This window comes from Lycium barbarum, chromosome 9, assembly GCF_019175385.1.
Source record: "Lycium barbarum isolate Lr01 chromosome 9, ASM1917538v2, whole genome shotgun sequence".
In the NCBI taxonomy this organism is placed as follows: Eukaryota; Viridiplantae; Streptophyta; class Magnoliopsida; order Solanales; family Solanaceae; genus Lycium; species Lycium barbarum.
The window spans coordinates 10204546-10230182 of record NC_083345.1 but is presented as its reverse complement, the minus strand read 5'-3'; the positions used below and the strand labels follow the sequence as shown (position 1 = coordinate 10230182).

The following is a 25637-nucleotide window of genomic DNA, read 5'->3' as shown; positions in this document are numbered from 1 at the left end:
CTTTTTATTTTCACATCTTTTTGTATTAAAATAGGATTTAGTTATGCACCTTTTCTTTTAGCATTCACCAACTTTTCCTATTCTTTGAGCAACATTATTTGTTTTTTTTAATTTTCTCTGCCCGGTATTTGGTACTCGCATTAGAAATTCGGATCCCATATTAGGGTCAATTTTGGTGGTAGTGCTCCCAAGATGCTTTTTTCCGTTCCTAATGCTCGAATTCGAAACCTCTGATTAAGGATGTAAAAACCCCAGTCATTCCACAGCAGCTCATGTCGGTAACATTAAAGAATGATTTTAAAACATGAATGATGAATTAGTTGTAACTTCAAATTATTTGATTTTGTTTTATTGTTCTCATTTGGGAATTTTGTCGGTAACCACGGAACCACTAATTCAAATAAGGGGATTAAAAAAAAAACACAAACTTTATGAGTCCTATTCTTTAAGTAACATTAAAAAATGATTAGTTTTTTTTTGTTTCTACCCGATATCCGGTACTCGCATTAGAAGTTCGGATCCCATATTAGGGTCCATTTTGAGGGCAGCGCTCCCAACATGCTTTTTTCCATTCCTAGTGCTTAAATTCTAAACCTCTATTAAGGATGGAAGAACCCAGTCATCCCACAGCAACTCATGTCGGTAACATTAAAGAATGGTTTTAAAACATGAATGATGAATTAGTTGTAACTTCAAATTATTTTGTTTTGTTTTATTGTTCTCATTTGGGAATTTTGTCGGTAACCACGGAACCACTAATTCAAATAAGGGGATTAAAAAAAAAACACAAACTTTATGAGCTCCTATATAGTTATATGTTTGACATTGATTGTTCTTTTTATTATGTATCGTTTTTGCCAATTAACGTCTGAAAAAAGATAGTCAGCTAAAATAATAAAATTAGGGGGTACTTTAGCAAATATTATTGATAACGAAATGAGAAATAAAATGTTTGGGAAAACCTGCTTTATTTTTAAATTTTTTAGTTTCTTGTCAAATTCTTTTTATGTTCTTTTTATAACAAAAAAATGGCAATTAGTGTAAACTAAGCATTTCCCTCCCTGAAGTAAAATTGACAAAATATTGATGTAACAATTACTTCAGGGACCAAAAAGTGGAACTTAGAAGACATAATAGTCGACAAAACATTTTATGCATTTGTCTGAAGAAGTGTTATATATGTTGTTTACTGAGCAAAAAAAACTTAAAAAGGTATAAGATATTTTATTAATAAAAGATGTTTCATCATCCAATATTTGAGATTTATATCAACACGCTAAACATTAATCATGCTACTATAATTAAACCTCGTGAAATTTGTCTATCATGCTGCTAACCAGCCATCTTGTAAATCTAATTAGTGAAAAAACAAGAAGGCATTACCTAAAGAAAATGCTGATTCAAAAACCAAATCCAATATTTAACAATAATAAAATGATAAAAGCCATTGATAAAGATATAGAGAACAAATATATTTATGTTAAGCTCGAAATTCATTGTCACAAAAGAGAAATGGTACGATAGTATCGACATGCGCTAATTTAAAATCTTGAATCCGTCGCTCGTTAAGAATTACAAACAAGAATAGTGGAAAGCATTGGTGTTCAGCAACTGAAAGAAATGGGCTTTGCTACAGCATTCAATTTGATTCCACCTGGGCCTTCAAAAAAATTTGACCTGGGTTTGGGCTTGGGCTTTTTTCAAAATAATGATCTGCTGCCAACTGATGGGCTATAGAACCTTGTGCTATATTTCTTCTTAGGCTTACCACAAATGCATTGGCATTCATACCCCATAATATTACCAAAACAAGAAAACAATCCACTTGACCCACGTGCATGCCTCCTCGTGTGACGACCGGTCGATTGGTAGCTGCTCGAGGCGTTCCCCCGGTCGTATACTGGCGGCAGTTCTGTCCGCCACCTCTCGAGTTTGGACCTGAGCCCCTCGACGCTCTCGTCCAAACTCCAACCATCCAAAACTGAGCTTTGTTGATCATCCAATGGGTATTTCTTTTCAGCCACAGCCACTGCCGCTGCGACCTCAGATGCTGAAGGCCCAATTTCTGAGTCAGTCCAATGATGAGGATTTCCCTTGATTGGGCCTCCAAATACAAATTTTCCATTGTGTCCCGGCCCTTTTGGGCCTCCAAACTCATATCCACTATAATTTGGAATGGGCTTTCCTATGACCGTTATTGGCTCTGTGGGCTCAACTTGTTTATCACCATCCAATAAGCCTTTGGGCTTTGTGAGAGATTTTTCATCAACTACTTTAGTTGTTGATGGGTCATAGGCAGGTTTCTTTTCATTAGTGGGCTTGTCTTTGTTTTCAAGCTCTAAAGCTATAAGTTTGAGCTTGGGTTTATTATCTTCTTTAGGCCCATTATTATAAAGAGATGACTCTTTGCTTACAACTGAGTCACTAAGAACTGAGCCTGCCCTACCGTTTTTATCTTTGGGCTTTGATTTCTCTTTTAACTCTGCACCACTTATCACAGAACTTGCTTTGCCTTTCTTTTTCACCATCATTTGGGGTGGAGGCTCCAAAGAAATACTAAGAATTGAGCTTTCTTTGTCATAATTTGCCTTCTTCTTTTTTGAGGGTTTTGCAACTTTTGAACTATTAGCCTTTGGAACATCATCATCGAACTTGACGCGTTCGCTACGTTCACTCTTTGTACGTAACAATATTGGTTTTATAGTGGTCACATTGTTATTGGTATAAATAGTGGTCACATTGTTATTGGTATTGTTGTTGTTGTTGTTGGTGGTGGTGGTAGTTTTATCAGCAATTGTTTTCTGGCTATGGTGAGCGAGCTGTTCTTCTTCCATCAAATCGCGATATCCAACTGCTGACTTGTTTAATTCGGTATATAACGGCATACTTCTCATAGTACTATCTAGTAATGCAACACCAATGTTCAATATCCCTTGAGGTCGCCCTGATGGACGGCGTACCTAAACCAAAATAGATCCACCTTTTAAATTTTTAATTACATAAATTTCGATGAAAGAAAATATTTTGAATTGTAATTAGGTTATACACCAATCACAATATGAACCAATTAATCAATATCTTTAACAACTCAATCAAACAACATTTTATAAGCAAATGTGTGAAAATCTTTCATTTGTCAGGGATGATAAATGAAGCTATCTATTGCAATTATAAAACATATAAGGTCATAACAAAAAAAGTTCCTTGACACCAAATTTTGGGAAAGAGAGATATAAATACATTTTATAAATGTGATATATAGTGAAATTAAAAGGAAAGAGGGAAGAATGAAGTAACAATTTACATGCATGCATGCAATTTTACGTACGCAAGTTAAACAAAAATTCCAATGTCACACAAAAAGGGAGAAAACAAGAAAAACAAAATAAGGAGATAAACTAAATGAACAAATTAAACCTGAAGTGCAACAAAACGCATGCCAAGATGATGAGGATGATGATTATGGTGAGTCCGAGCCGGAGGAGGGATGAGATTTCCGACGAGGACGCGAACGGAACCGACGAGAGAATCCTTAAACCAATGGCCACAATGAATCTCTATTTGTACGGCTGAGGTATCTTGCCGAAGAAACTCCTCATCCACCCGAAAAACAAATTTATCGTTCCACGTAGGGTTGTTGCCACCTTCAACATCCACCGCGGTGGTTAGCTTCCGCGTAGGGTGGACCCACACGGTGGCGTAGGTTTTCATCTTCTTGGAAATTGGTTCCAAATCCTGAGCGGAGATGATGTTTATTTCCAAGAGTTGGAACGGTTTCAAGACCCCCATTTTGAAAATTTTGAATATTTATGACCTTTAATGAGGAAATATTGTTCGTGAGAATCCTAGTGGTGGAACGAGGAGGCTTCGCTCGTCGTCCCCTTGAAAGGAACGGCGAGGGAAATCGGGAAAGGAAGAGAGGAGGAGGAGGAGGAGGAGGATGGTGAAGTCTCGCGGAGAGAACATTAACGCATTGTTACAAAGGAAGAAGATATGTTTTGAAATAATGTGTGTGTTTTTTTGGCCATAAGGTTCTTCAACCCTTTTTATTGTAGAAATTAAGTTTTTTGTTCCTTGGATAAATGTCAATTGTGGCCTTTTCGCATCACTAAGCGTATTTAATTTTTAATATATCAAAATGTTATGTCCGTTTACTTGTGAAAATCTCTCAAATCTAACGAATTTACTAGCTACACTATACGCATATCATCCATATGGTTATGATATTTGTGAGGGTAATATACTAATATAGTTTAAAATATAATCTGAATATAACACTTCTGGTTTGAAGTATAACCACAGACGAACCAGAATTTGCGACTAATATATAATTAGACCCGTTTATTATTTGTGATCCTTCCAACTTGATAAGTAAAGAAATATTAAAACAACATGGACTGATGGACCTTTTGTTATAGGGAAAAGTCTTTGTCATATGTGTAAATTTTATAAATACAATCTTTGTTTTTAGAAAGTCTCGTTTATACATATTGAGCAATAAGAAACACTATGTCTTTGTGCATCCAGGATCCAGGATCCAGCAATGAAATTAAAGACGTAGCTTTCCTACACAAAGAATAAAATTAATGGTAATTACATTACTATAATCTAGTGATATCGCGACGAGAGTTTTCCATGCAATAATAATCAGTTCAATGCTCAGAATCTCAGTATATTCTTTTCAGTTATCCTAATGTAATATCTTTTTATTTTATTAAAAATGTAAAAAGGTAACTAATTGTCTCGGATAGCTTGTGAGGTTGACTAGTTGAAAAAGAGTTCACATTTCATAAGCATCATGTGGAAAACATATATAGTGATTTATAGTTTATAGTAATTCTTTTTTTAAAGAATAAGAAATGAACTTCTGAATTTATACGAGAGTTAGGTGCACTGACAAATTTAGAACTTTAACATTCTTTTTAGGACCAAGAGAATAATTTTAACCAGAAATTAAATTTGATTATCTTTCCTATTTATTCATTCATCAAACAAAACTAAAGGGCGCGGGGGGTTGAAACCTGCAACTGTGCCATTTAGGGCTGGTTTGGTATGATAGATAGAGAAAAATAGTCCTGGGATAAAAATTAGTACCGCCTTATCCTACGTTTGGTTGGGAAAAAAACTCGAAATAACTAAATCCGGGATTAAAGTGTTTTTTTATCCCACCTTGAGGGTGGAATAACTAATCCCGGAATAACTTATCCCTGGATTAGTTATCCTGGGATAAGTTGTTTCCAACCAAACGAGCCCTTATAGTTGGAGTATAATAGTACACAAGTTTCTTTTAATAAAATATACCCTACATAAGATCTTGAAATCATTGATGAGAACGAGACAAATTTCTTTATCAAATAGAGCACAAAACCAGGAAACACTCCACTCATCAACTCATTGCATTTATTATTCATGGCTCAACCTCTAACCCACCTCAAAATAATACTGTAAAAATTAAGGGGGATCATCATTTTATGGGCAGCTTACTACATATTTAGCAACTATATGAAATGTAATAGTGAAATAATCATTCTTTTGGCGCAACAAAAAATAATTGAACAAAAATAATCCTAATTAAAATACGAAAGAATTCTCAAAACGATTACCATTTTGCTCCCTTGGTGACTCGAACCACAAGTCATATCCAAGAAAGGTAGTTTCAAGTATTTTGGGTCCATAATCCAAGGAGACGGGGTGATTGATAAGCATGTTGCACATTGTATTGTGGGTGGGATGGGTGAACCGGAGGCTCGAATCTAGGGTACTGTGCGATAAGAATGTGACACTAAAGCTTAAAGGTAAATTTTACAGAGTAGTGGTTAGACCGAATTTGTTGTATGGAACAGAGTGCTGGCTACTGGCCAGTCAAGATTGCCCATGTACAGAAGATGAGTGTAGCGGAGATGAGGATGCTCAGATAGATGTGTGGGCATACTAGGAGGAGGAATATGATTCAGAATGAAGTTATACGGGGCAAGGTGGAAGTGGCTCCCGTGGCAGACAAGATGAAGGAAGCGAGATTGAGATGATTCAGGCATGTGAAGAGGAGGTGTGAGAGGTTGGCTATAACAGGAGTTAGGAGAGGTAGAGATAGGCCGAAAAAGAATTGGTGGCGGTGATTAGACAAGACATGAAACAACTTCAGCTTATGAGCACATGACCCTAGATAGAAAGGTGTGAAAGTCGAAGATTAGGCTAGAAGGTTAGTAGGTAGTTGAGTGTTCTTCTAATTAGCAGTTTTAGTTAGTAATGGCGTAGTTTTAGTTAGTAATTGCGTAGTTTCTTTTTCCCCATTATGTATTAGGTTGGAGGTGAAGGCCGCTTACCACCTGAACAACCCCTTTTGTCAAATATTTTTTCACATTAAAAAATGACTAAACTTGAATGATTTTGAAAGATAATGGCTAAAACCTAATTAGCGTTTCAAAAATGACTATTTGCCTTTTTCTTCCCCTTAAAATATCCACTTTATCCAAATTGGGTCCATAGACTCAAATGCCATTTCCCTTTTATTTATTTTCATATTTCACTTCAATTACTTATTTTTTGTCGCAGTCAAAAGCACAGTATGGTAGCCACAAGCCCACAACTGCACGTGAACACTTTAATTACAAAACTTTATTTATTTTTTATTTCTTATTTTATTTTTTTATTACAATTTCCACAATATTTTCAGTCAAGCTTTAGGAATAGAAAGTCCCAAAAAAAAAAAAAAAAAAAAAAAAAAAGAGAAGATTCTACTAACTTGGATAATACTCCTACTTTTTATGACTCAATTGTCAAATTTTCCTTCTTTCATGGTGCTACAACTACACTCCACAACTTGATTATTTTTCTTGCAATTCTTCACCTGCACACTTTTTTCTTTTATGGTTATTTATATTCAGTCAAAAATGCAATAATCTTGATAGAAAATCATTCAGTAGAGCTCAATCTGATTGGAATTTAAAAGGGTTATCTTGAAATACTTCAATTTGTTCTAATCTTGAAAAAGTGTACAGCTTAAAGGTGACATCTTTATCCTCCCATAAGCAAGAAAGTTCAAAATGTTGCCTAAAGAACCATCATTTTGTATATATAATCCTGATGATGGTGTTGAAGGAATGATGGAAAATCAAGATTTAATGAGGTCTGTGACAATAGGGGAAAATATATTAGATATAGGTAGTTGTGATTTTAGTTTTGGAAATAGGGAAATGGGATTAATTGAGGAAGATGAAAATGAAGAAGTTGAAAAAGAAAAAGAAAGTGAACCAGTAATTAATTCAATGTATCTTGCTACTGGATTTGGGGTTGATGGAAATGGTGTAAATAGTGGTGGAGTTGACTTTGCACCTTTAGATTTTGATGGAAATGGAGATGCTGAGGAATATTATAAGAGGGTTCTTAAAGAAGATCCCTCTAATCCTTTGTTTTTGAGGAATTATGCTCAACTTTTACAGGTGAGTTTTTTTTTTCTTTTTTTTTTTCCTGTTCCTTTAGAAAATTTTGTTTTTTAGTCAACTTGTTTGATTCCATGTGTAAGTTCCTTTGGAGTTTGTATAGTTGTAATGATAAGTTTCTTCAAGGGTTCTATAGCTGCAAAGTTGGTATTCTAATTGGTTAACTGCTGTCACCTCTTTGGAATTTATCTCATCATTGGCTTCTAGTTGTTGAAGGGGAGCCCTGGAGAAAGTAAAGTTGTATGTGTGTGAACTAGGAGTGGCAAACGGGTGGGTTGGATCGGATATGGGTGGGTCAAAAATGGGTTAAACAAAAAGGGATAAAATATCCGACCTGCCCATATTTATCACGGATAAAAAAATGGGTTAGCTTATTGATAATATGTGTGTAAATATTATCCATGGCTTCAGGAATAGTCAGGTGAAAATACAAGCTAAAAGCCAAAATAAGCTTAGACTCCCAGAAAGCAAAAACTCATGAAATAACAAGCAGACAAATGAGTATTGATAATAGGCATATCCATATTATGCATTGGATATCCATTTTTTAGTATTATCCATATTTGATCCATTTTTAAGAAGTCGATTATCCAACCCATATTTAATGGGTCGGATTGGATGGTTACTTGTTTTCTTTAACCATTTTGCCAGCCCTAGTGTGAACTATAGGTCATGGGTTTGAGCCGTGGAATTAACCACTGTTGCTTGCGTCAGGGTAGGCTGCCTACATTTCACCCGCCTGGGTGCGACTCTTCCCCTACCTTGCGTGAACATGGGATGTGTCGTACACTGGGCTGCGCTTTCATTGACTTCTAGCTTTTGCTGTTAAGTTGCCCCTTGATAAAGTATGCCAGTTTGACGAGTATGTCAGGATAGTAACAGTAATTTGAATTACTTGCTAACAAATTAGAATCCAATATAATCAGTTGTCTCATTTCGAAACGTTAATCCTCTACCAAGTATGATTAACAGTTTCATAACCAACTCACTGAGAGGGAAAGTGAGTTCCACTTTCATGATTTTTAGCAATGTATGGCCGTGTGAAATTTGCTAGTTGTTAAAGTGTAAAAAGCATACAAAATATCGCCTGTGTCAAACGCTCTTCCATTTGATACTTCGAAAATCTGGTCATGATAGATCTTCTTATGGTTTGGCTGGAAAAGCACCCAAAACATTACATGCTTTATGTGGTGACAATCTTTGTCGATATAACTTGCTGCCATTTGGTCTATAGTCAAAGGGAGATCTTTCTGGAGCTGAACACTATTACTTTCAAGCTACACTAGCAGATCCAAAAGATGGAGATATCTTGTCACAGTATGCTAAATTAGTGTGGGAGCTGCACCAAGATAAATATAAAGCATCGGATTACTTTGAACGTGCAGTTCATGCTTCTCCTGAAAACAGGTTATACTTGACTTAAACCTTTTTTGTTGATTGAGAGAATGAGTAATTGGTCCAATTAGATATTGATTGTAATCTGTTATTGTTTCCAGCCATGTTCTTGCAGCATATGCGAGTTTTCTTTGGGATATCAATGACGATGAAAGTGAGGATGAAATGAACATGCAAAGTGATAAGACAAAGGTATTTTCCATTCTTTCTGCTTTGCCATGAGTATATACGTGTGAACTCTTTTTGACTGAAGGTTTCTTCTGGATGTGCCAGATTGAGGTACCTGAGGAAGCTACTGTATCCAGGAACCTGAATTACGAAGAAGATAACAGACCTGTTAGCTCTCCCTTACATCTTGCAGCAGGACTAGGAATCGGGGATAATATATTTAGTGGTGGCTCTCCTGTTGATTATTCTGCAGCTGTACCTGATATGGACGGAAATGCGGAGGAGTGCTATATTAGGATGATCAAAGAAAATCCTCATAACCCCATGCTTTTAAGAAACTATGCTAAATTTCTTAGTCAGGTGAATGTTTCTTCTTTTCTGCCTCAAATATTCTTCATTAGTACGTTTTCAACCATCATATGCTGAGACCAGCGCCCACCTGAAATGCGTATGTCCTCTTAACTTGATTAAGAGTAATTGTTCAAAGCTGCATCCATCGACACAGTCATTCTCGTCAAGAGTGTTCAGATGGTAGACAGTTGATTTTCCAGATCAAGCTCTCACTGAGACGTGCTTTTTAAGATTTCAACTCTTTCTCTAAATTGTACAAAATAACCACCACTTTACCCTAATTTAACACAATTGTGATGGAAAACTATATCCACTCAGTTTGAATACGAGTTTTTCTTGTATATTGTGCCATTTTATTTTTTTATTTTTTGATGAAATAAGATGTTGTATTAGGAAGGCATCGAGTAGATGCATGTTACATACACAAAAGAATCATGGTTAACTCCTGAGAACAAAAACTTCAAATCTAAATCAGGGAGTTAACCAGAAAGCAAAAATATGGTCTCTAAGCCATATTGATGGAGCTAATGAAGTCTAAAAGGGGTAATATGTCATTTACAGGGGATAGATTGCTCCAACTGAAAACATTAAAAAGATGGAAAGATTTTAGACTACTGCTTGGAGTTGAGATACCATCAAAACATCTGCGATTCCTTTCCTTCCAAATACTCAAAAAGATACCTGCAAGAATCATCTGCCAGGTGTTCTTGATGGAACTATCAACTTCTTTTAGATTCCAACTTTCCACTGCTTCTTTGACATTCTGGTCACTTAAGATCTATACAAATGCTACAACAGTTTCGAGTGTACTTATCAGAACTTGATAATTCAAGGAAAAACTCTAAGCTGTCATTGTTGATAAAACATTTTATCCTTTCTCATGTTTGTTGTTGGACCTGCAGTCCAAGGGAGACCTACAAGGTGCAGAAGAATATTATTCACGTGCAATACTAGCGGATCCTACTGATGGAGAAACTATTTCACATTATGCTATGTTGACTTGGCAACTTCATCATGACAAATATAAAGCATCATCATACTTTAAGAGGGCAGTTCAAGCTTCTCCAGAAGACAGGTAATGTTGACTTGAGGTCCCTCTCTTTTTATTCAGAACACTTCAAATAAAATAAAAAATATCAACTTCATTGTCTAAAGAATATCCTACTCATTTTGTCACTAAAAAATGGTTTTTAGAGATTTATGTGATGTGAGAAATGTGCAACTATTTGATATCATTAAAAAGTTCAATGAAAAAAGATACTAATATAAGTTTGTTGGCGATCTTATGTATGATGTTCAATAGTTTGCACTTTGCATTTTACATAGTTTGTTGGGAGAAAAAGGTTTGTTGGTTCCTGCTAGCCCATAAAGATCATTGTTTTCATTGTCTGACTGACTTGTTTTTTTTCTTTTTCTTTCAGCGACGTGCTTGCTGCATATGCTAGATTTCTCTGGCAAATAGAAGAAGATGAAGAAGAAGAAGATGATGAAACATTAGGCAGTTACAATGGAGCACCGCTTCTTCAAGGAATTGTGGCTGCAAATGCATAAATCCCGACAATGAATGGAGTCATAACCCAGCTTCCAGTTTCTCCTTTTTGCCAATAGTAACATAATAATAGCTTTTTCTTAAGTTTTTTTGTTAAATTTGAAGACTTAAATTGCTTTTATTGAGCCGGGGGTCTTTCGGAAACAGTCGTCCTACCTTGGTAGGAGTCAGGTCTGCGTACACTCTACCCTCCCCAGACCCTACGATGTGGGATTTCACTGGGTTGTTGTTGTTGTTGTTGTTGTTGTTGAAGACTTAAATGCTTCCTCTTATTGTGGAGATCAAGCATTCAAGATTGAGACACGTTTTAAATGGTAAATGTGGTTTATTGAGCAACAAATATGTGAACAGTAATCTTAAATCGACCCTGTATACTGTTCTTTCTGGAAATAATAGCAGGAGAATAATGGAGACTCTGTATTCATCAGGCAGTCTAATGTTGCAAGGACGGAGTTTCTGATATGAAATCATGTTATTGCATTTTCCGTCACTTTTTTTGCTCTGCATTGCAGGTAATACACTGTTAGTTCCTCTACTATTGTTTACAGTTGTACCATCTTCATAAATCACAACATAGCTCCCTACGGTTTGACATGTTAAATTTTACGTCTTACATATGAGTACAGGCGGGGTAACCAAGGGCGTAATCTAACAAACAGTCGATGAGAACCACAAACTATCTAAGTTCGAAACTTACAGATGCAGAAAAAAGTCAGTGATGTCCTTCAAATAGCTTAAATCTTGGTGGCAAAGTTAGTATCTGTACAAGTAAACAACGTCAATATCCGGTAATCAACGTGCCTGTCTTGACATCACCCTGGTATAAAAAGAATGTAGCATTTCATCCTCGCTGGATCATTTTTCTCTTTCACTTTTTACGATAAGTATGGTTGATGTTCAGATTATCAAATACTCTGTCACCAGCATTGGTAACACATAAGTCGACCACAAAGGACTCGCATGCTTCTTACTGGCCAATACAAATGTTGACAAATGAAAACCTTTGAACACATGGCGCTCCCAAAACCATTTAAAAGTCGAAACCAGCAGCAACGCATCAAGAAGCCAAAACATTAAATAGATCTGATTCTTAAGTGCTGCAACAGTAACACACATGTATTCCTTGCAAAGAGAAGTAGAAGAATACTATACTCCAGTTAATTCACTGTAGGAAGAGGGGATTCTTGACCCTGTTTAGGATTTTATAGTTTGTACTGGTCAGAGTAGCAGATCAATCAGTTAAAAGGAAAAGATCTCATGGAAACTTGCGCAAAACATCCACTAGCAGGGCCAAAACTGCATTAAGAACCCTATCTGATAACTGGTAAGTCTGTTCATGTATGAAAATAAAAGACTTGCTATTTCTGCCAAAAAATATATGTATTTGGATGCTTCCTTCCACAAATCTAAATTTTGATGCTTCTCAAAGTATACTAATCTTTTGGAGAACTATGAAGACAAAAAAGCTGTTTGCAACATGGCTTGTACTGAAGGTGTTGTCCTTCAAAAATACAACTTGCTTATTCCCACGAGTACTGCCCATTTCTCATGCCTTGCTGATTGCCCGAGTAAGCTCTTTCTTGCCGAGGAGCTTGTCTATAGTAACCATCTCCTCTTGATCTGCCATAATCACGGTCACCTCCATCTTGACCACCTCTCCCAAAACCACGGCCACCATAGCGCCCCCTTCCGTCCATGGAGTAGCTAACTCTGCCTCTACCCCTTCCTCCTGTATCCCCATTTTAAAGATAAACCAAAAGAATCTCAACATTTTTGAGAAGCAAAGCAAAATAATTTTTCATGATTTCAAATTTAACTCTAGAAACTTATGAAATGTAAGAAATGAAGCAGAAAACCATCAGACAATTATCAGGCTTGCATAATGATTTCCTAAACAGTCCTACTTTGACTCTTACAAGCGCACACGAATCTAATATTAGGCCCTATTTACTAGAAATATTAAAAAGGGCCTACTTCAAGCGAAAGAAAACACTTAGGGCCTGTTTGGAAAGCCACCGGGTAATTGGAATTGGGTGTAATTACACAGTTTACTAGCAAGGTCCTAAGTAAGTTCCACTGACACCAGCGTATGATTTGTTTTGAGACTAATACCATGGTGAAGATGTGGAAGCCAAATATTTACATCACTTGCAGCCTCACGAGAATGAAAATCAACTACTGCAATTATAATCCCATTGAGCATATTTAATAGTACCAGTTTCCAAAAAAAATAAAAAATTGAGCATATTATTATTCTCTACTCCCTGTTTTTCGTCATTCATTATACCACATTCATCTTGATAATGGGTATTGCAAGTAGATCCAAGAACATTGTTCATTTTATCCTGAATTTCACATGAAGTTAAATCTTTCCTCCAAGAAGAAAGGAAGAGTAAGTTATGAGGATGGTTTGGTTGATCCACTTCCCTTTTATGTCCCTTATCTACGATCAAGTAGGGAACAAAAGTCAATTCCATGACACCGCCAAAACAAAGGTAGAAAAGGTGCCCAGCTTACCCTCGAATCAGGCTGAAAGATGAGTATTTAATTTGATAGGGTAAAAAATGTACGGACTATAGTTAGAGAGTTGAAACTTTCCTTCAAGAAAGGAAGAGTAAGTTATGAGGATGGTTTGGTTGATCCATTTTTCTTTTACGTCCCTTATCTTTCATCAAGCAGGGAACCAAAGTCAACGACATGACACCGCCAAAACAAAAGTAGAAAAGCGGTCCAAGATTACACTTGAATCGGGCTGAAAGATGAGTATTTAATTTGATAGGATAAACATTTATTGACCATAGAAGAGTGCCAAAAACACCTCCTTAAATTGCTAAAAGTGTGCATACTGATCACCAAGTAGAAAAATACTGTGCTTAGCAGATCTTAGAAAGACAACGAGAAAAAATTAGCTTATAGATATGCTGGTTTGCGTGCAACAGCTTATTTATTGACCTACAATTGAGAAGAAAAAAACACTTACTTCCCCGAATTAAGTTGTTTCTGTTCGGTCTCCTCCCTTCAATGTACAACTGGTGTCCACCAATCTGAACAGTAGATGCCTGCAACAAAGTTTACTTAGATGTCAGCAGCTACTCTGAATGTACATGTAGTAATTAGTCTTGGGTGAAATTATTAATTGCATTTGAATGAAGGCGAGAAAATTAGAAAGAGCATTAATCACAACTTCCACACTACTTCACATGGAATACTGCGATTTTCAGTCAATTTATTTGTTGACCCATTCATTAAGAAAATAGCACCATTCTCAATTATTCAAATTACACAAAGATGGGATGTCACTCCAATGCAGACTTGCTTAACAGTGTCTTGTTTGACTAGCCAGAAATGAAGAATTTATGGCTAGAGTATAGAAACTTTAACACAAGAAGTATAATTAAAGATGGCTCAAAATTTTGAAATGTTAGTTCAAACCTCTATTGCATTCTGAACACCAGTTACATCTTCAAATTCGACAAATGCATAGCATACATCAATGTCCTGCGTCACATCAAATTCCAGATGAACTTTATATTGACCTAATAATCTAGATTCAAGAGCAGGACAAAAGAAAGATGATAGAACAAACCTTTCGCGTTCTAATGGCAACAGCATCAGGCTTTAGTTTACCAAACCTTTTGAATTCCTCCTCGATTTCGTAAGCAGCCATCGTTGTAGGCACATTTTTAACATATACAGACTTGACTTCAACTGCGAAAAGTTCAAGGAAAATCATGAAAGCATGTCACTTGAATGAGGTCCCTTGAGAAAGAATACACATTCCTGAGAAGACAGGATGATACATTGTACCAAAGTACGAGAAACTAACCTTCATCATCCACAGCTGAAGCCTCTTCTGTGGCCTCTGTTATAGACCTCTCAATAATAGTAGTCGATGGAACTGATGGCAGAGCAGGAGGCTCTGGTACATGCTGCCACTCTGAAGGAGAAGGTGTAGGTTTGTTGAAAGAAGACTGGGCTGGTCCTCCTTGTGCGGAATGCCCTTTAGCAACTTGTAACTTCCAATTTAGAATCAAGGAAATAAAATTAGTTCATAGCAAAAGCATACTCAAGACAATATGAGAATGCAACCATCAGGAGCAGTAAAGGTAACAGCATACAATAGAGGCATAAGTGTGCTTTTGGGGCTCCGCAACAGGTTCCTCAATAGGACTGGATAAATGATCTTGCACTGCATTAATTGTACTCTGAAGTGAGCCGTTTGACTGCACTGCAAAATTATCTTCAAGGATCTTCTCGGCTTCGGGGACATGCTGAAGCCGTTCCTCCGGAAAACTGTAGTTATTGACTGGCCCGTTATCTTCAATTTTAGTAGCAGCAGCATACTCCCTTGCCTGGATTTCTCCACCAAGCATGTAGTTGGGCACTGCAGAACAACAATCCTTTAAATATGCACATTTTCTTTTGCCTCGTAGTATTGCAAGCACTAGCATGCAGAATTGCAAAAAAACTGACTTCAAAGTCTTCTTTCATTTAAGTACATAACTTCTTCTCACCAGGAAAAAAAAAAGGTATGACAATTGGAAAATTAGTGAGCTTCGGCATTTGAAGCAACTAGAAGTATTTTCCCCGTCGACGACTTAGCATAGGGGTGAAGCATTCACCATGCCCCCCCTTGCAGCATGGTTCTGTTCCTACTTTCACACCCTAACAAAAACTCTCCTCCTCCAAGAAAAGGTAAGAAAGGAAAAGGCCTTAAGATTACACCAATGAATTCCTCTTTTTTTTTTTTTTTAAAAAAAGAGAGTAATAGAAACAAAAAGAAGTAAGACGATCCTCCCATCAAACCTATCTTAGGATGAAAACCTTGAAGATTGAAGATAATACCTTGCTCTTGAAGTGCATTGGAAGCATTCAGCCTGGAATCAAGGTTAGTCTGTGCTAGATAGGGCATTGGTTGCTGCAGAATTTGCTCCTCATCAACATAGTGAAAGATATCATTGAGGACAAAGTATCCTTTTTCCTGGGGTCCAAGGAAAAATGTTTGTACGAACTTCCTACTCCTGTCGATACCTTTCACGTGGACAGAACCTGAAACCATCACAAGGACACCACCGTTCCATGACTCCAAGGAATGAAGTGTTTTAATCTCGATCCCGGTATAATGGAGCGACATGATGAGGGTGTGGATTTGCTGCACAATACAGAAAAAACAATGAGAAAAGGTAGCAGAATAATTCATATTGGGGGCAAAGGAACATTACAGATCATGAACCATGTTTATTAGCTAGTTGAACATGACTTGAAGTTTCATTAAATTGGAACAGAATTACAGAAGTAGTTCAAAGATAATGCTTTCCTCTTGTCTCTTTGAATTTTTTTTACTTTTATTCGTATAGTAATTATAGCACGCAAGTGTCAACTCACAAGTAGTTATGATGTTTTTGGATAAAGTAATGCAGCAGTGATACAAAGAAGGAACTCAAGACACTAGGAAAATAGGAAGGTTCTTCGATAGAAGTATACGCCTTAGGCCTCACTTGACAGATAAGGGGAGTGGTGTTTGAAAAGAGCAATATACACGATGACACTTCTTTCAGATTTCAACTTCTAGAGGACAGAGAAAACACATTACTGCACAGCTGACTGGGGAAATGGAGAACTTGATGGACACTGCTTCTATATTTGTTTTGAGAAAGACGACTTTTAACCTAAAAATCTAGAACATGGAAGTGAAGACTGCACTCAATTGATATTTTTGTCATATTAGTGTTTTTTTCGGAACAGGGTCACTTCGTGGAAAACTCAGAACTAAGGTCAATGACTGCAGAAACCATGGACATGCACCTAGTAAGATCAACCAATCATTGGTTAGCCCAATTATAACCCATATAGTACTAACAATGAGTGAAGCATAATTAGTCATACATTAGTAATGAGCTCCAATTAGCAAATGACAACTGAAACAGCTACACTAAATCAAAAGGGTGCTGGTCCAATGTTAAAAGTCAGCCATGTATAACACATCAAGAGCAACAAATGAAGAGTATCAATTATCTAGGTAATTTCTGTGCATTTGATGTCCAATTCTATGCATAGAAAATTGGAGAGTGCTTTAGTTTTAATGTTTTAGCTTCTGTTGTTATTCTATTCGCAGACCAAAAGACTGTAAAAGCACAAGAATAAGAAACTGCAACTTGGTTTCACCAGTGTACATTGAATAAACTAACTCTAGGACAATGCAACCAAACTCCAACACAAACTACCAAAAGCACTAATGGAGAAATAATTTCAAAGAAGGTTTTGCTCATAATCAAGTACAGAAAAGTAAGGCACTCTAGATAAAATACCAGCATTCCTGAAGCAGTCTCCCTGGTGCTGGAATCAATTCGAAGCACGGTACTAGCATCACTGTAGAACTGGTGAACAAAATCCGGTTGGGTCTGTAACATCTGATAATACTGGCCCACAAAGTATGTTCCCACCTGAAACATTACCCAAACATATGAAATTCAAATCCCAGACATTAAAATCAATCAATCAATCAACGCTTAAATCCTGAACTAGGTGGGATCGGCAATATGACTTCTCTATATATTCTGCTCTATTTAGGCTCATTTCATTCTAACACTGATAAGTGATTTGTCTTCTAAAGAAAAGTAGGACTCTATAAGGAATAAAGGTCCTCCAAATCTCACACTTATCCTTACCTAATCCTATGTGAGTGAATCGATAACAACTAATCCTTAATCGGGTAATCCTAATTATTCCTTAAAACTATTTTGTTTGGGATTATTTTTTCTTAACTAGTTGGTATTGTGTGTATATATCGTTTGTTTCTACTGTGTTATATTCTTAATTAAGTTTTCAATATCATAGCTCTTTTTTCAGAAAACGTGTCCTCGTTTACTACATTCAATCACTGTACATTAAATTTATATGGAAAATAAACACAACAAAATTATTTACCTCTAGTAGTTTCTCTAGCTCTTAAAAGTGGATATAAACATCAATATCCATATAGAGTTCAGCTTTATACTAAACTATTTTTACAGTGTCAAGTCACTTAAAAGTCAATTCAACGTGTATCGCTAACAAGCAAACAGGGCAAACGACTCCTTACAACAGATAAAACTACACTAATAGAGTAAATTAGATTCCACTGTTAGGGTATACAAGTTAAATCCATCCATATATAACCAAAGATATCAAATCCCAACAGCTAAAGCCACTCCCAAACACGTGTTCCTCGGTCTACTCGACCGCTTTACAAATGAATAAACCGACATGGAAAAAACGGTACAAACAAGGAATGCCTTCACATTTCTACTCAACTGTTCTACAAATTAATTAGGCAAACAACGAAAAAACCATTGAAAATTATTTCTTCCATTAGTCAAAAGAATTTACACAAATTTTTTATACTGTAAATTAAATTACACTGTCAGTGGATACAAGTTAAATACATCCATATATAACCACAGATATCAAATATCCAAACAGCTAAAGCTAAAACTACTCGCAAAAAACAAGCATTCCCTCGCTCTACTCAACCGCTTTACAAATGAACAAATATATATAGAAAACCGTCAAAACAACGAAGAAACGGTAAAATAAAGTTTGTTTGTTCATCAGTAAAAAGAATAAACTGAAGTATTTATAGCAGAATTTTTTTTTTACCTGAGCAGCAGTTACTGGCAAGTGAAACGGCGTCGCCATTTTCGTAAAACACGGCGGCGGCGGTTAACCTAAAAACCCTAGATCTACAAAAGATCTGAAATATCGACAATCAAAAAACCCTAGATTTCACAGACATTCACATTCACATTGCCGCTAAGCAAAAAAAGCAGCAACACAATAATTTTTTTCCATTACAGCAAATAAAATAAAAAATATGGAGTGAGAGCTTAGAGGTTTTAGAGAACAGAGACCACTGGTTCTAATGCCTTTAGAGAGAGCTGATCAACTTATACGACGCGTTATAAATAAGAAGAATTTGTTTTATAGACACATGCGTCCGGTTTTTGACACGGTGGTGATGGTTTTTTATTGGTTACGGTAAATGTCCGCACCTTTACAGCCCTTGATTTAGATTAGACTCCCCATCATACGCCTTTTTTTTTTTTTTTTTTTTAATTGCTCCCTCCGTTTTAATTTATATGAATTCATTTAACTGAACATGACATTTAAGAAAGAGAGAAGACTTTTGAAACTTATGGTTTAAAATAAACCTTGGAAATTTGTGTGGCTGTAAATCATTCATAAAGTGAATTTGTTTCCAAATTAGGATAGAGGTCATTCATTTTGGTACGAACTAAAAAAGAAATAGATTCAAACAAATTGAAATAGAGGGAGTATTATTATTTTTTTAATTTGATATTTTGGTTTGACCGGGATTATTTAGTAGTCGTTTGGCCATAAAAATTATTCACTTTTTTTCATAAATTTTTTTCGCTTTTTTTACTTTTAAGCGTTTGGCCATAAATATTCAGAATACAATTTGAAGTTGTATTCCGGAATACCAAAATTTTCAAAAACTTATTTTTCAAAAAATTTCACTTTTTTATAATTACGTGGGTGTTTGGCCATAAAAATTATTCACTTTTTTCCGGATTTTTTTTTCACTTTTTTTACTTTTAGCATTTGGCCATAAAAATTATTCACTTTTTTTCCGGAGTTGTATTCCGGAATACTAAAAACAAGAGGAACTTGTTTTTCAAATTTTTTTTCACTTTTTTAAACTACATTTCACCAAAAATTACAATTTAAAAAATTATGGCCAAACACAACTCCAACTCCAACTCCAAAAATTCCAAAAAAAAGTGAAAAAGTTTTTGGTATTTATGGCCAAACGGACCCTACATTTCACCAAAAACTATAATTTCAAAAACTATGATCAACTCCAACTCCAAAATTCCAAAAAAGTGTTTTTTTTTTTTTTTTATATATCTATGAACAAACGGTACCTTATTATCTAATATAGTACTACTCCAACTCAACTTAGTTGTTGGTAGGGATGGCAATGGAGCGAGAGGGGGACAAAACGGGGCAAGGCAGATAGGACAATTATAGATGAAATTTAAACGATTCCTTCAAATGTATGAAAACTGAAAATAAACACAAGTATAGCACGACGTTTCAGTTGTTTTGCCTTAATTTTATGTCAACTATATATAAAATTTCAATCGAATTTAAGCTTTATTCAGTATTTGATAATATATTATGTAAGCTTAATGTAATTTGACAAGTTTTCTTATCAATCACCCCTAATTCTCTTAGCGTAGTTACTTAATTATTAACTCAAGTAATCTAATTGTGTGAATAAATTTTAAATCATTATTATATAAGATATATACTCTTAAAAAAAATCTCTCCTTTAGATTAAACGAGTCACTCGAATGATAAAACAAATAAATAAAATGTTGAATATTACTTTTAATCTAGAACAATTACTAAATTGAGTTCTACAATGTGGATTTAGGTTTATTGTCAATAATCTCATTACTAGCTTATATGTCTGTCTATTGGTGAAGGTCAAATTGCAATTTGTTTCACATTAATTGTTGTTTTAATCAAGATGCAATCAAATTGCGTGTCCATGATCCTTACGTCCACATTACTTTTTTAAAGTACTGCAGATTATCATATCCGGTCCATCATATCATGAATCATGAAGGGGAGACCATTAAATGCAAGAATTTAGTGCGTTAAAAGAGGATGATGACTCCATAGGAAATACTCCATCCATTTACTTTTACTTATTCATTACTATTACTGCATTACAAAAATAAATTTTTATTTTTATTCGTTCACAAGAAGAAAAATATTTTTTCTTATACAAAAAGAGTGAATAGCCTAACACATACTTGTACAACACCTAAACAACTATTGTCGGAGCCATGTTCCTATCTAATATTCCTTGCGACTTTTGGGGAAATTTTTATGGTCGTTAGTATTTATGGTCGTTAATATTTTGACATTCCGCCTCTTTACTTCACGGAGTTCATTTAGACACCTCAAGCTCAATCAAAACAAGCATTTTAAACGCCTCTGACCAATTTGTTTGAGTCATAATAGCTCTCTTAATATGAAAGGAATAATGATAGCTCACTAGCTCTCTCTAAATAACAAAGGGGAGGAAAAAAAAAAACTCAATGTATGGGGATGTGATTCAAATGGTACATCTCGTTGTGACCTAGTTAAGGCCTTTAGCCATCTTAATCTATGAATAAAACCTGTTCTTCTATAGATGGCAAATTTGAACTTTTACAACTAATATACAAGAATCTTGTCCATCTTATTGTTTCTTCCCTTGTGCTAAGCTAACGCGCAATGCCCTTCCGTCCAATTCCTGAAATTGACAGACACAAGAGGGGCATAAATTGTAGTTTATACATTTTTCCAAGGACTTGAAGTTTTATGTTGTACCGATATGAAATATTTACACAATTAGATCTGATTACATTGGTAACCTGATAAAACATGGTAACCAACCTGCGATAATAGGTTAACTACACGGATAATGTAAAAAAATCTCTATACTGTAAGTGTATATGACTTATATCCTTTCTCAAGAAGTGGTATGAACAAATGAAATGCTTCAAAAACTGAGTTCAGGAAATGCATACCACTCCATTGAGATTGTTGAGAGCATTCTCCATTTCTTCTCTAGTCTCAAAGCTCACAAAACCATAGCCACGAGATCTTCCTGTCTCTCCATCATATAGTACCCGAGCTCCAACAACAGTTCCAAATTGTTGAAATGCTTGTATCAAACTGTCAGATGTGACTGACCAGGCCAAATTACCAACAAAGAGCTTGTGTGCAGTTTCCGGGTAAAGGGGTTCTTTTGGTTTAGGCTTGTCTGAGAAATTCACCCTTAAGGTTCTGCCACCATACTCCTGAAATCAGTAAATATTGCTTCAGTTTTATAGCCTCATAAAATATTTTGTAATATTTAAAGAGAAGGCAAACATCGATTCACGAAATTAAGGAAAATGAATTAATCTCTTACTCTTCCGTCTAGATTTTCGATGACTTTCTCGCAATCTTCAAGAGTACTCATTGTCACAAATGCAAATCCTCTGCTTTTACCTGTGTCCCTGTCATAAAGAACCTGGACAAATTGGATAAATTAGCACGCAAAATACATTTAAGACATAGGAGGAACATTCTGGTTTTGGTTAGAAGAAAGTTTTTCTTAGCACTAAATAATCATTCAAAATCGCATCATACATGCTTCTATAATAGTTCAATTACGAAGATTGTTTACCCTTAAAATGGATAACAATTAAATTTGTATGCGGTGCGAAGGATATGCGGTTTGATTTAATACGAATGACTATTAAGCGATAAATAATAAAGCAAATGCGAGTAAAAACAATCAAACCACAGTGAAGCAACGATTGGTCCTGGGAAGCAAATGATCTGTTGGATCGGGTCCTAGTAACCGGGCTCGTGCTATGGTGGTTAAGTAATTAACAATGATAGAACACTTAGAAAGATGGATGAACACTTAGAATCAAATTGTATTGCTCAGTATGTTTGGGCGTATCCAGGACTGGCCAAACAAAAAGGGGGTCATCCTCCTTATATAGTAAAGGAGTCCTAATCCTAGTACAGGTCTAAATAAGGTGCAAAATCTTCAGTATCTGACGAGCGAGATCGGCGCCGCCATATCCGGCTAATGGCAGATATTTCGGATCCTCACTTATCATGGTTAACCGTCTTCTCATCCTATCTCGGTATCTAGTTCCAACCGGACTCAACGACCCAGGACCAGGTGCGCTCGATCCTGCTAAGATCCAACGTTTGACTTTGACCCCCATGGGGACTCGTTCGACCCGGCAATGATCATCATGAGCTTAATTTCCATGTCGGGAAACCGAGGATACCCTTGCCCTCGGTTTTGCCTATATACAAAGATAATTCCACGTTCGAACCCTTTGCGCGGGTGATATCTTCTTTGTTCAAATAAATATCTTCTTTGTTCTGATTTCGTTGTCTAATATCTATCACTTAAGTAATTCATGTTAAAACTAGAAAGTAACAATTTATAACCCTACTTTTAAAATCCATGTTTCAATTTAAATAGTTACCATTGGAAGTTACTCATCACCAACTTACTAATCATTAAGCAAACAGGTTGCACTTGTCGGAACTGCTAGATGAACTTGTATATGTAAGCAATGGAAGGGTACATTTAGTTTTTCTGGTGATGTTTAGTCTATTTAGAAGGATCTTAATGATGCGCCATCTCTTATCACAGTCGACATGATAGATACATAAGTGAAGGATCCATGTGACATGGCTTGGTGGTATAGCTTATGCTCATTGCCACAAACCATGTTGAGATTTACCAACATGTTAGCACCTACTAATTCCATGAATGTCTAATTCGCTCTTCCTCGTTATTTTCCACGAGAAGGTTGTCAAGATTATCATCGACTGGTTTATGTAAGATACAGAGAAGGTACAGAATGTGGTTAAAAAATGGATACAGAAAGCCTAGCCTGTAGATCAAACACTTAATTTACTTCATGAAGTAACTATAACACAATAAGATGTCAAAAGCTCAATCCCATGCCATGCAAGTCGCTAGCAATTTTTTTTCTTGTGTAGAACTTAAACAATGAAGTAAAAAAGGATAACTAATTTAGCACTTCATGATCCCTGAGATATGCATCATATCCATGACAAAGTGTACCATCTCCGAATTGTTAGATTGTACCTTTGGGGTAACCGAGCAAATTGCACAACAGAGCTCAAAACTTCAGTATGAATCGAATTAAGACATCTTTTTAGACAGATCAAGATGAAACTACATAAACAACAATTATGCCTCAGTTCTAAACAAGTTAGCGTCGACTTTAGGAATCCTAACTGATCATATGTAGGCCATCAAGGCGAAAATACTTGAACCAAAATATTTTGATCATCTCAACAACTAACCAGTAAAAGGAGCAGCTGAAGTCCACTCTTCTTTTTCCCAATTGAATAAAGCCTCGCCCTCTTAATTCGATATGTCAGGAAGACTACAACACCTAGTAGGTCATGTTTTGCTTAAAAGGCCGGATTAGACAAATGAAATCAAATTCTTTTCTTTCTTTTTCCTTGGCAAAGGAGGAGCTTGCATTTCCTAGGACTTATAAAGTTTACCTGTTAGCCCAGCCAGCCCATTTATCATATTTTCCATTTAAGGCCAAGTTTGCACGGTTTTTCTCAAAATACCTCGCACTATTAAGAATATTCCTACACCTTATTTGGTATGTACCTTCTTTTTCTGTTCACACGCCCAGCATAGAAAGATCGACTGTTCTAGCTTAATTCGAATTTAACTTTTTAATCCTTTTATTTGCTATGAGCTAGATGAGAAGAGACTCTTCCGTCTGATTCTGTTATAGAAATGGAATTCAGAAACACGCATGAACTACGTATAACCCCAAAAGAACCAGACTCCTTAAACAACATAGAAGAAGAATGAAGGGAATGTCTTATCAAGGTAATCATATTTAATCATATTTCTTTCGACAAATAGATTAAGAAATTAATCTCTCAACCAAACACAAGAAAAAGCAAAATTTCTATTTTGATTATTTCTTAGATGCTGAATTATCTCGGATCCACTTTCGATTTTAAAGCAAACAATAAGCTTCTAAAGTGCATACCTCAACAAGCTCAGGACTACCATAGTCTTGAACAATCCCAGCAAGTTGTGCACTATCACAAAGATAAGGCAAGTTCCCAAAATAAAGCTTAGTATTAACACCTTCACTTTCACTAGTGTCTTCTCCCTTTTCCTCCGCAACTACTTCCTCTTCAACCGCCGCCTCGGCCTCCACCTCCGCCTCTTCCTCCTGCACCGTCACCGCGGCTTCTGCCTCCTCTTGGGCCACCGCAGCCGCCAGCCTCTTCCTCCTCCATGTCACTTCATTTCCACTACCTAATGATAATGATAATGATGATGAAGTTAAAGTTAGACTTGGTGTTCTAGTGCATGATATTTTAAGGAGATGATCACAGTTGGACCAAGTTAATTTAGAACGTATACAAGGAAGACTTGAGAATGAAGAAGCTACTGCTGTGGCAGCTGTGGCTGCCATCTTGAATGGAATTTGTTGAAATGTGGTGGTGGTGGTGGTTTTGATTGGATATTTTTTTTAGATGGAAAAGTTAGAGAAGTATTATCAGTGAGAGTTTAGAAATATGGGGTCATTACAAAGTATTTTGAGTGCTGATGTGGTGAAATGAAATCCAAAGAGATAGAAGAAATATACATGAGGTGGATATTTGATAAGGTTCTTGGATTTTTGCTTTTTTCTTGTCATCTTGTTGGAATTGGAGCTCTATTTTTATTGCTGTCTTTTTGTAGTGTTGGTGTTTTCTTAGCCACACTTTTATTTTTATCTTGAAAATTTTCTGAAGTGAAATGAGAAAAAATAATTTAAATAAGGAAATACAAGTAGAGTATATACAATTATCATCGTGTAAGAAACTATTATACCATCAGATCTTTACATGTTGTAGAAGTAATCTGTTTTATTTCCAATATTTACAATTTATGTTTTTGGAGAACTTTCATATATTTTCTTTGGATGATCTAATCGTTACGTTGACTCACTAATTTCGTCCCGTGTGTTTCGTTTGGATGATCTGATAGTGATGTAACTCAATAAATTCGTTCTGTAGTCTTCGTTTCCATTCTTTTTATCTAGGAGCCACGATTTTAGTAAGCTTTTGGTAATCGTAATTTGTATGACAAGTGACTTGTAGTGTGA

At 35.9% G+C, this 25637-nt stretch overlaps 4 protein-coding genes across 4 annotated transcripts; 1 reads left to right on the top strand and 3 right to left on the bottom strand.

Moving 5' to 3' along the window:
* Positions 1 to 1465: 1465 nt before the first annotated feature.
* LOC132610619 (uncharacterized) lies at positions 1466 to 3972 on the bottom strand. The gene is made up of 2 exons (XM_060324935.1): positions 3418 to 3972; positions 1466 to 2960 (listed from the first exon to the last, which is right to left on the bottom strand). Exons 1-2 carry the CDS (start codon positions 3787 to 3789, stop codon positions 1701 to 1703), a joined length of 1632 nt encoding a protein of 543 aa, XP_060180918.1. The 5' UTR covers positions 3790 to 3972; the 3' UTR covers positions 1466 to 1700.
* Positions 3973 to 6730: 2758 nt separating this feature from the next.
* On the top strand, positions 6731 to 11333 carry LOC132608816 (uncharacterized). Its single transcript, XM_060322560.1, has 6 exons — positions 6731 to 7439; positions 8674 to 8846; positions 8936 to 9026; positions 9108 to 9362; positions 10256 to 10428; positions 10775 to 11333. The coding sequence occupies exons 1-6, from the start codon at positions 7044 to 7046 to the stop codon at positions 10902 to 10904; spliced, it is 1218 nt and encodes a 405-aa protein (XP_060178543.1). The 5' UTR covers positions 6731 to 7043; the 3' UTR covers positions 10905 to 11333.
* Positions 11334 to 12199: 866 nt separating this feature from the next.
* On the bottom strand, positions 12200 to 18847 carry LOC132608814 (nuclear transport factor 2-like). Its single transcript, XM_060322559.1, has 9 exons — positions 18541 to 18847; positions 17211 to 17345; positions 15748 to 16054; positions 15021 to 15286; positions 14729 to 14918; positions 14489 to 14610; positions 14335 to 14400; positions 13883 to 13961; positions 12200 to 12631 (listed from the first exon to the last, which is right to left on the bottom strand). The coding sequence occupies exons 1-9, from the start codon at positions 18577 to 18579 to the stop codon at positions 12423 to 12425; spliced, it is 1413 nt and encodes a 470-aa protein (XP_060178542.1). The 5' UTR covers positions 18580 to 18847; the 3' UTR covers positions 12200 to 12422.
* A 2035-nt stretch (positions 18848 to 20882) lies between these two features.
* On the bottom strand, positions 20883 to 25113 carry LOC132608817 (28 kDa ribonucleoprotein, chloroplastic-like). Its single transcript, XM_060322561.1, has 4 exons — positions 24528 to 25113; positions 21875 to 21976; positions 21489 to 21761; positions 20883 to 21211 (listed from the first exon to the last, which is right to left on the bottom strand). Exons 1-4 carry the CDS (start codon positions 24960 to 24962, stop codon positions 21158 to 21160), a joined length of 864 nt encoding a protein of 287 aa, XP_060178544.1. The 5' UTR covers positions 24963 to 25113; the 3' UTR covers positions 20883 to 21157.
* Positions 25114 to 25637: the final 524 nt, after the last annotated feature.

Bases quoted from the DNA above. Each gene is read 5' to 3' on its own strand.
- LOC132610619 (XM_060324935.1), bottom strand. From the start codon at position 3,789: ATGGGGGTCTTGAAACCGTTCCAACTCTTGGAAATAAACATCATCTCC. The intron at 2,961-3,417 runs GTTTAATTTGTT...ATTTTGGTTTAG, and splicing joins TGCGTTTTGTTGCACTTCAG to GTACGCCGTCCATCAGGGCG.
- LOC132608816 (XM_060322560.1), top strand. From the start codon at position 7,044: ATGTTGCCTAAAGAACCATCATTTTGTATATATAATCCTGATGATGGT. The intron at 7,440-8,673 runs GTGAGTTTTTTT...TTTGGTCTATAG, and splicing joins ATTATGCTCAACTTTTACAG to TCAAAGGGAGATCTTTCTGG. The intron at 9,363-10,255 runs GTGAATGTTTCT...TTGGACCTGCAG, and splicing joins ATGCTAAATTTCTTAGTCAG to TCCAAGGGAGACCTACAAGG.
- LOC132608817 (XM_060322561.1), bottom strand. From the start codon at position 24,962: ATGGCAGCCACAGCTGCCACAGCAGTAGCTTCTTCATTCTCAAGTCTT. The intron at 21,977-24,527 runs GTATGCACTTTA...CAATTTGTCCAG, and splicing joins GTAGTCCTGAGCTTGTTGAG to GTTCTTTATGACAGGGACAC. The intron at 21,762-21,874 runs GTAAGAGATTAA...TACTGATTTCAG, and splicing joins TCGAAAATCTAGACGGAAGA to GAGTATGGTGGCAGAACCTT.
- LOC132608814 (XM_060322559.1), bottom strand. From the start codon at position 18,579: ATGGCGACGCCGTTTCACTTGCCAGTAACTGCTGCTCAG. The intron at 16,055-17,210 runs GTATTTTATCTA...TGTATTGTGCAG, and splicing joins AGACTGCTTCAGGAATGCTG to CAAATCCACACCCTCATCAT. The intron at 12,632-13,882 runs GTAAGTGTTTTT...ATGGGGATACAG, and splicing joins AAACAACTTAATTCGGGGAA to GAGGAAGGGGTAGAGGCAGA.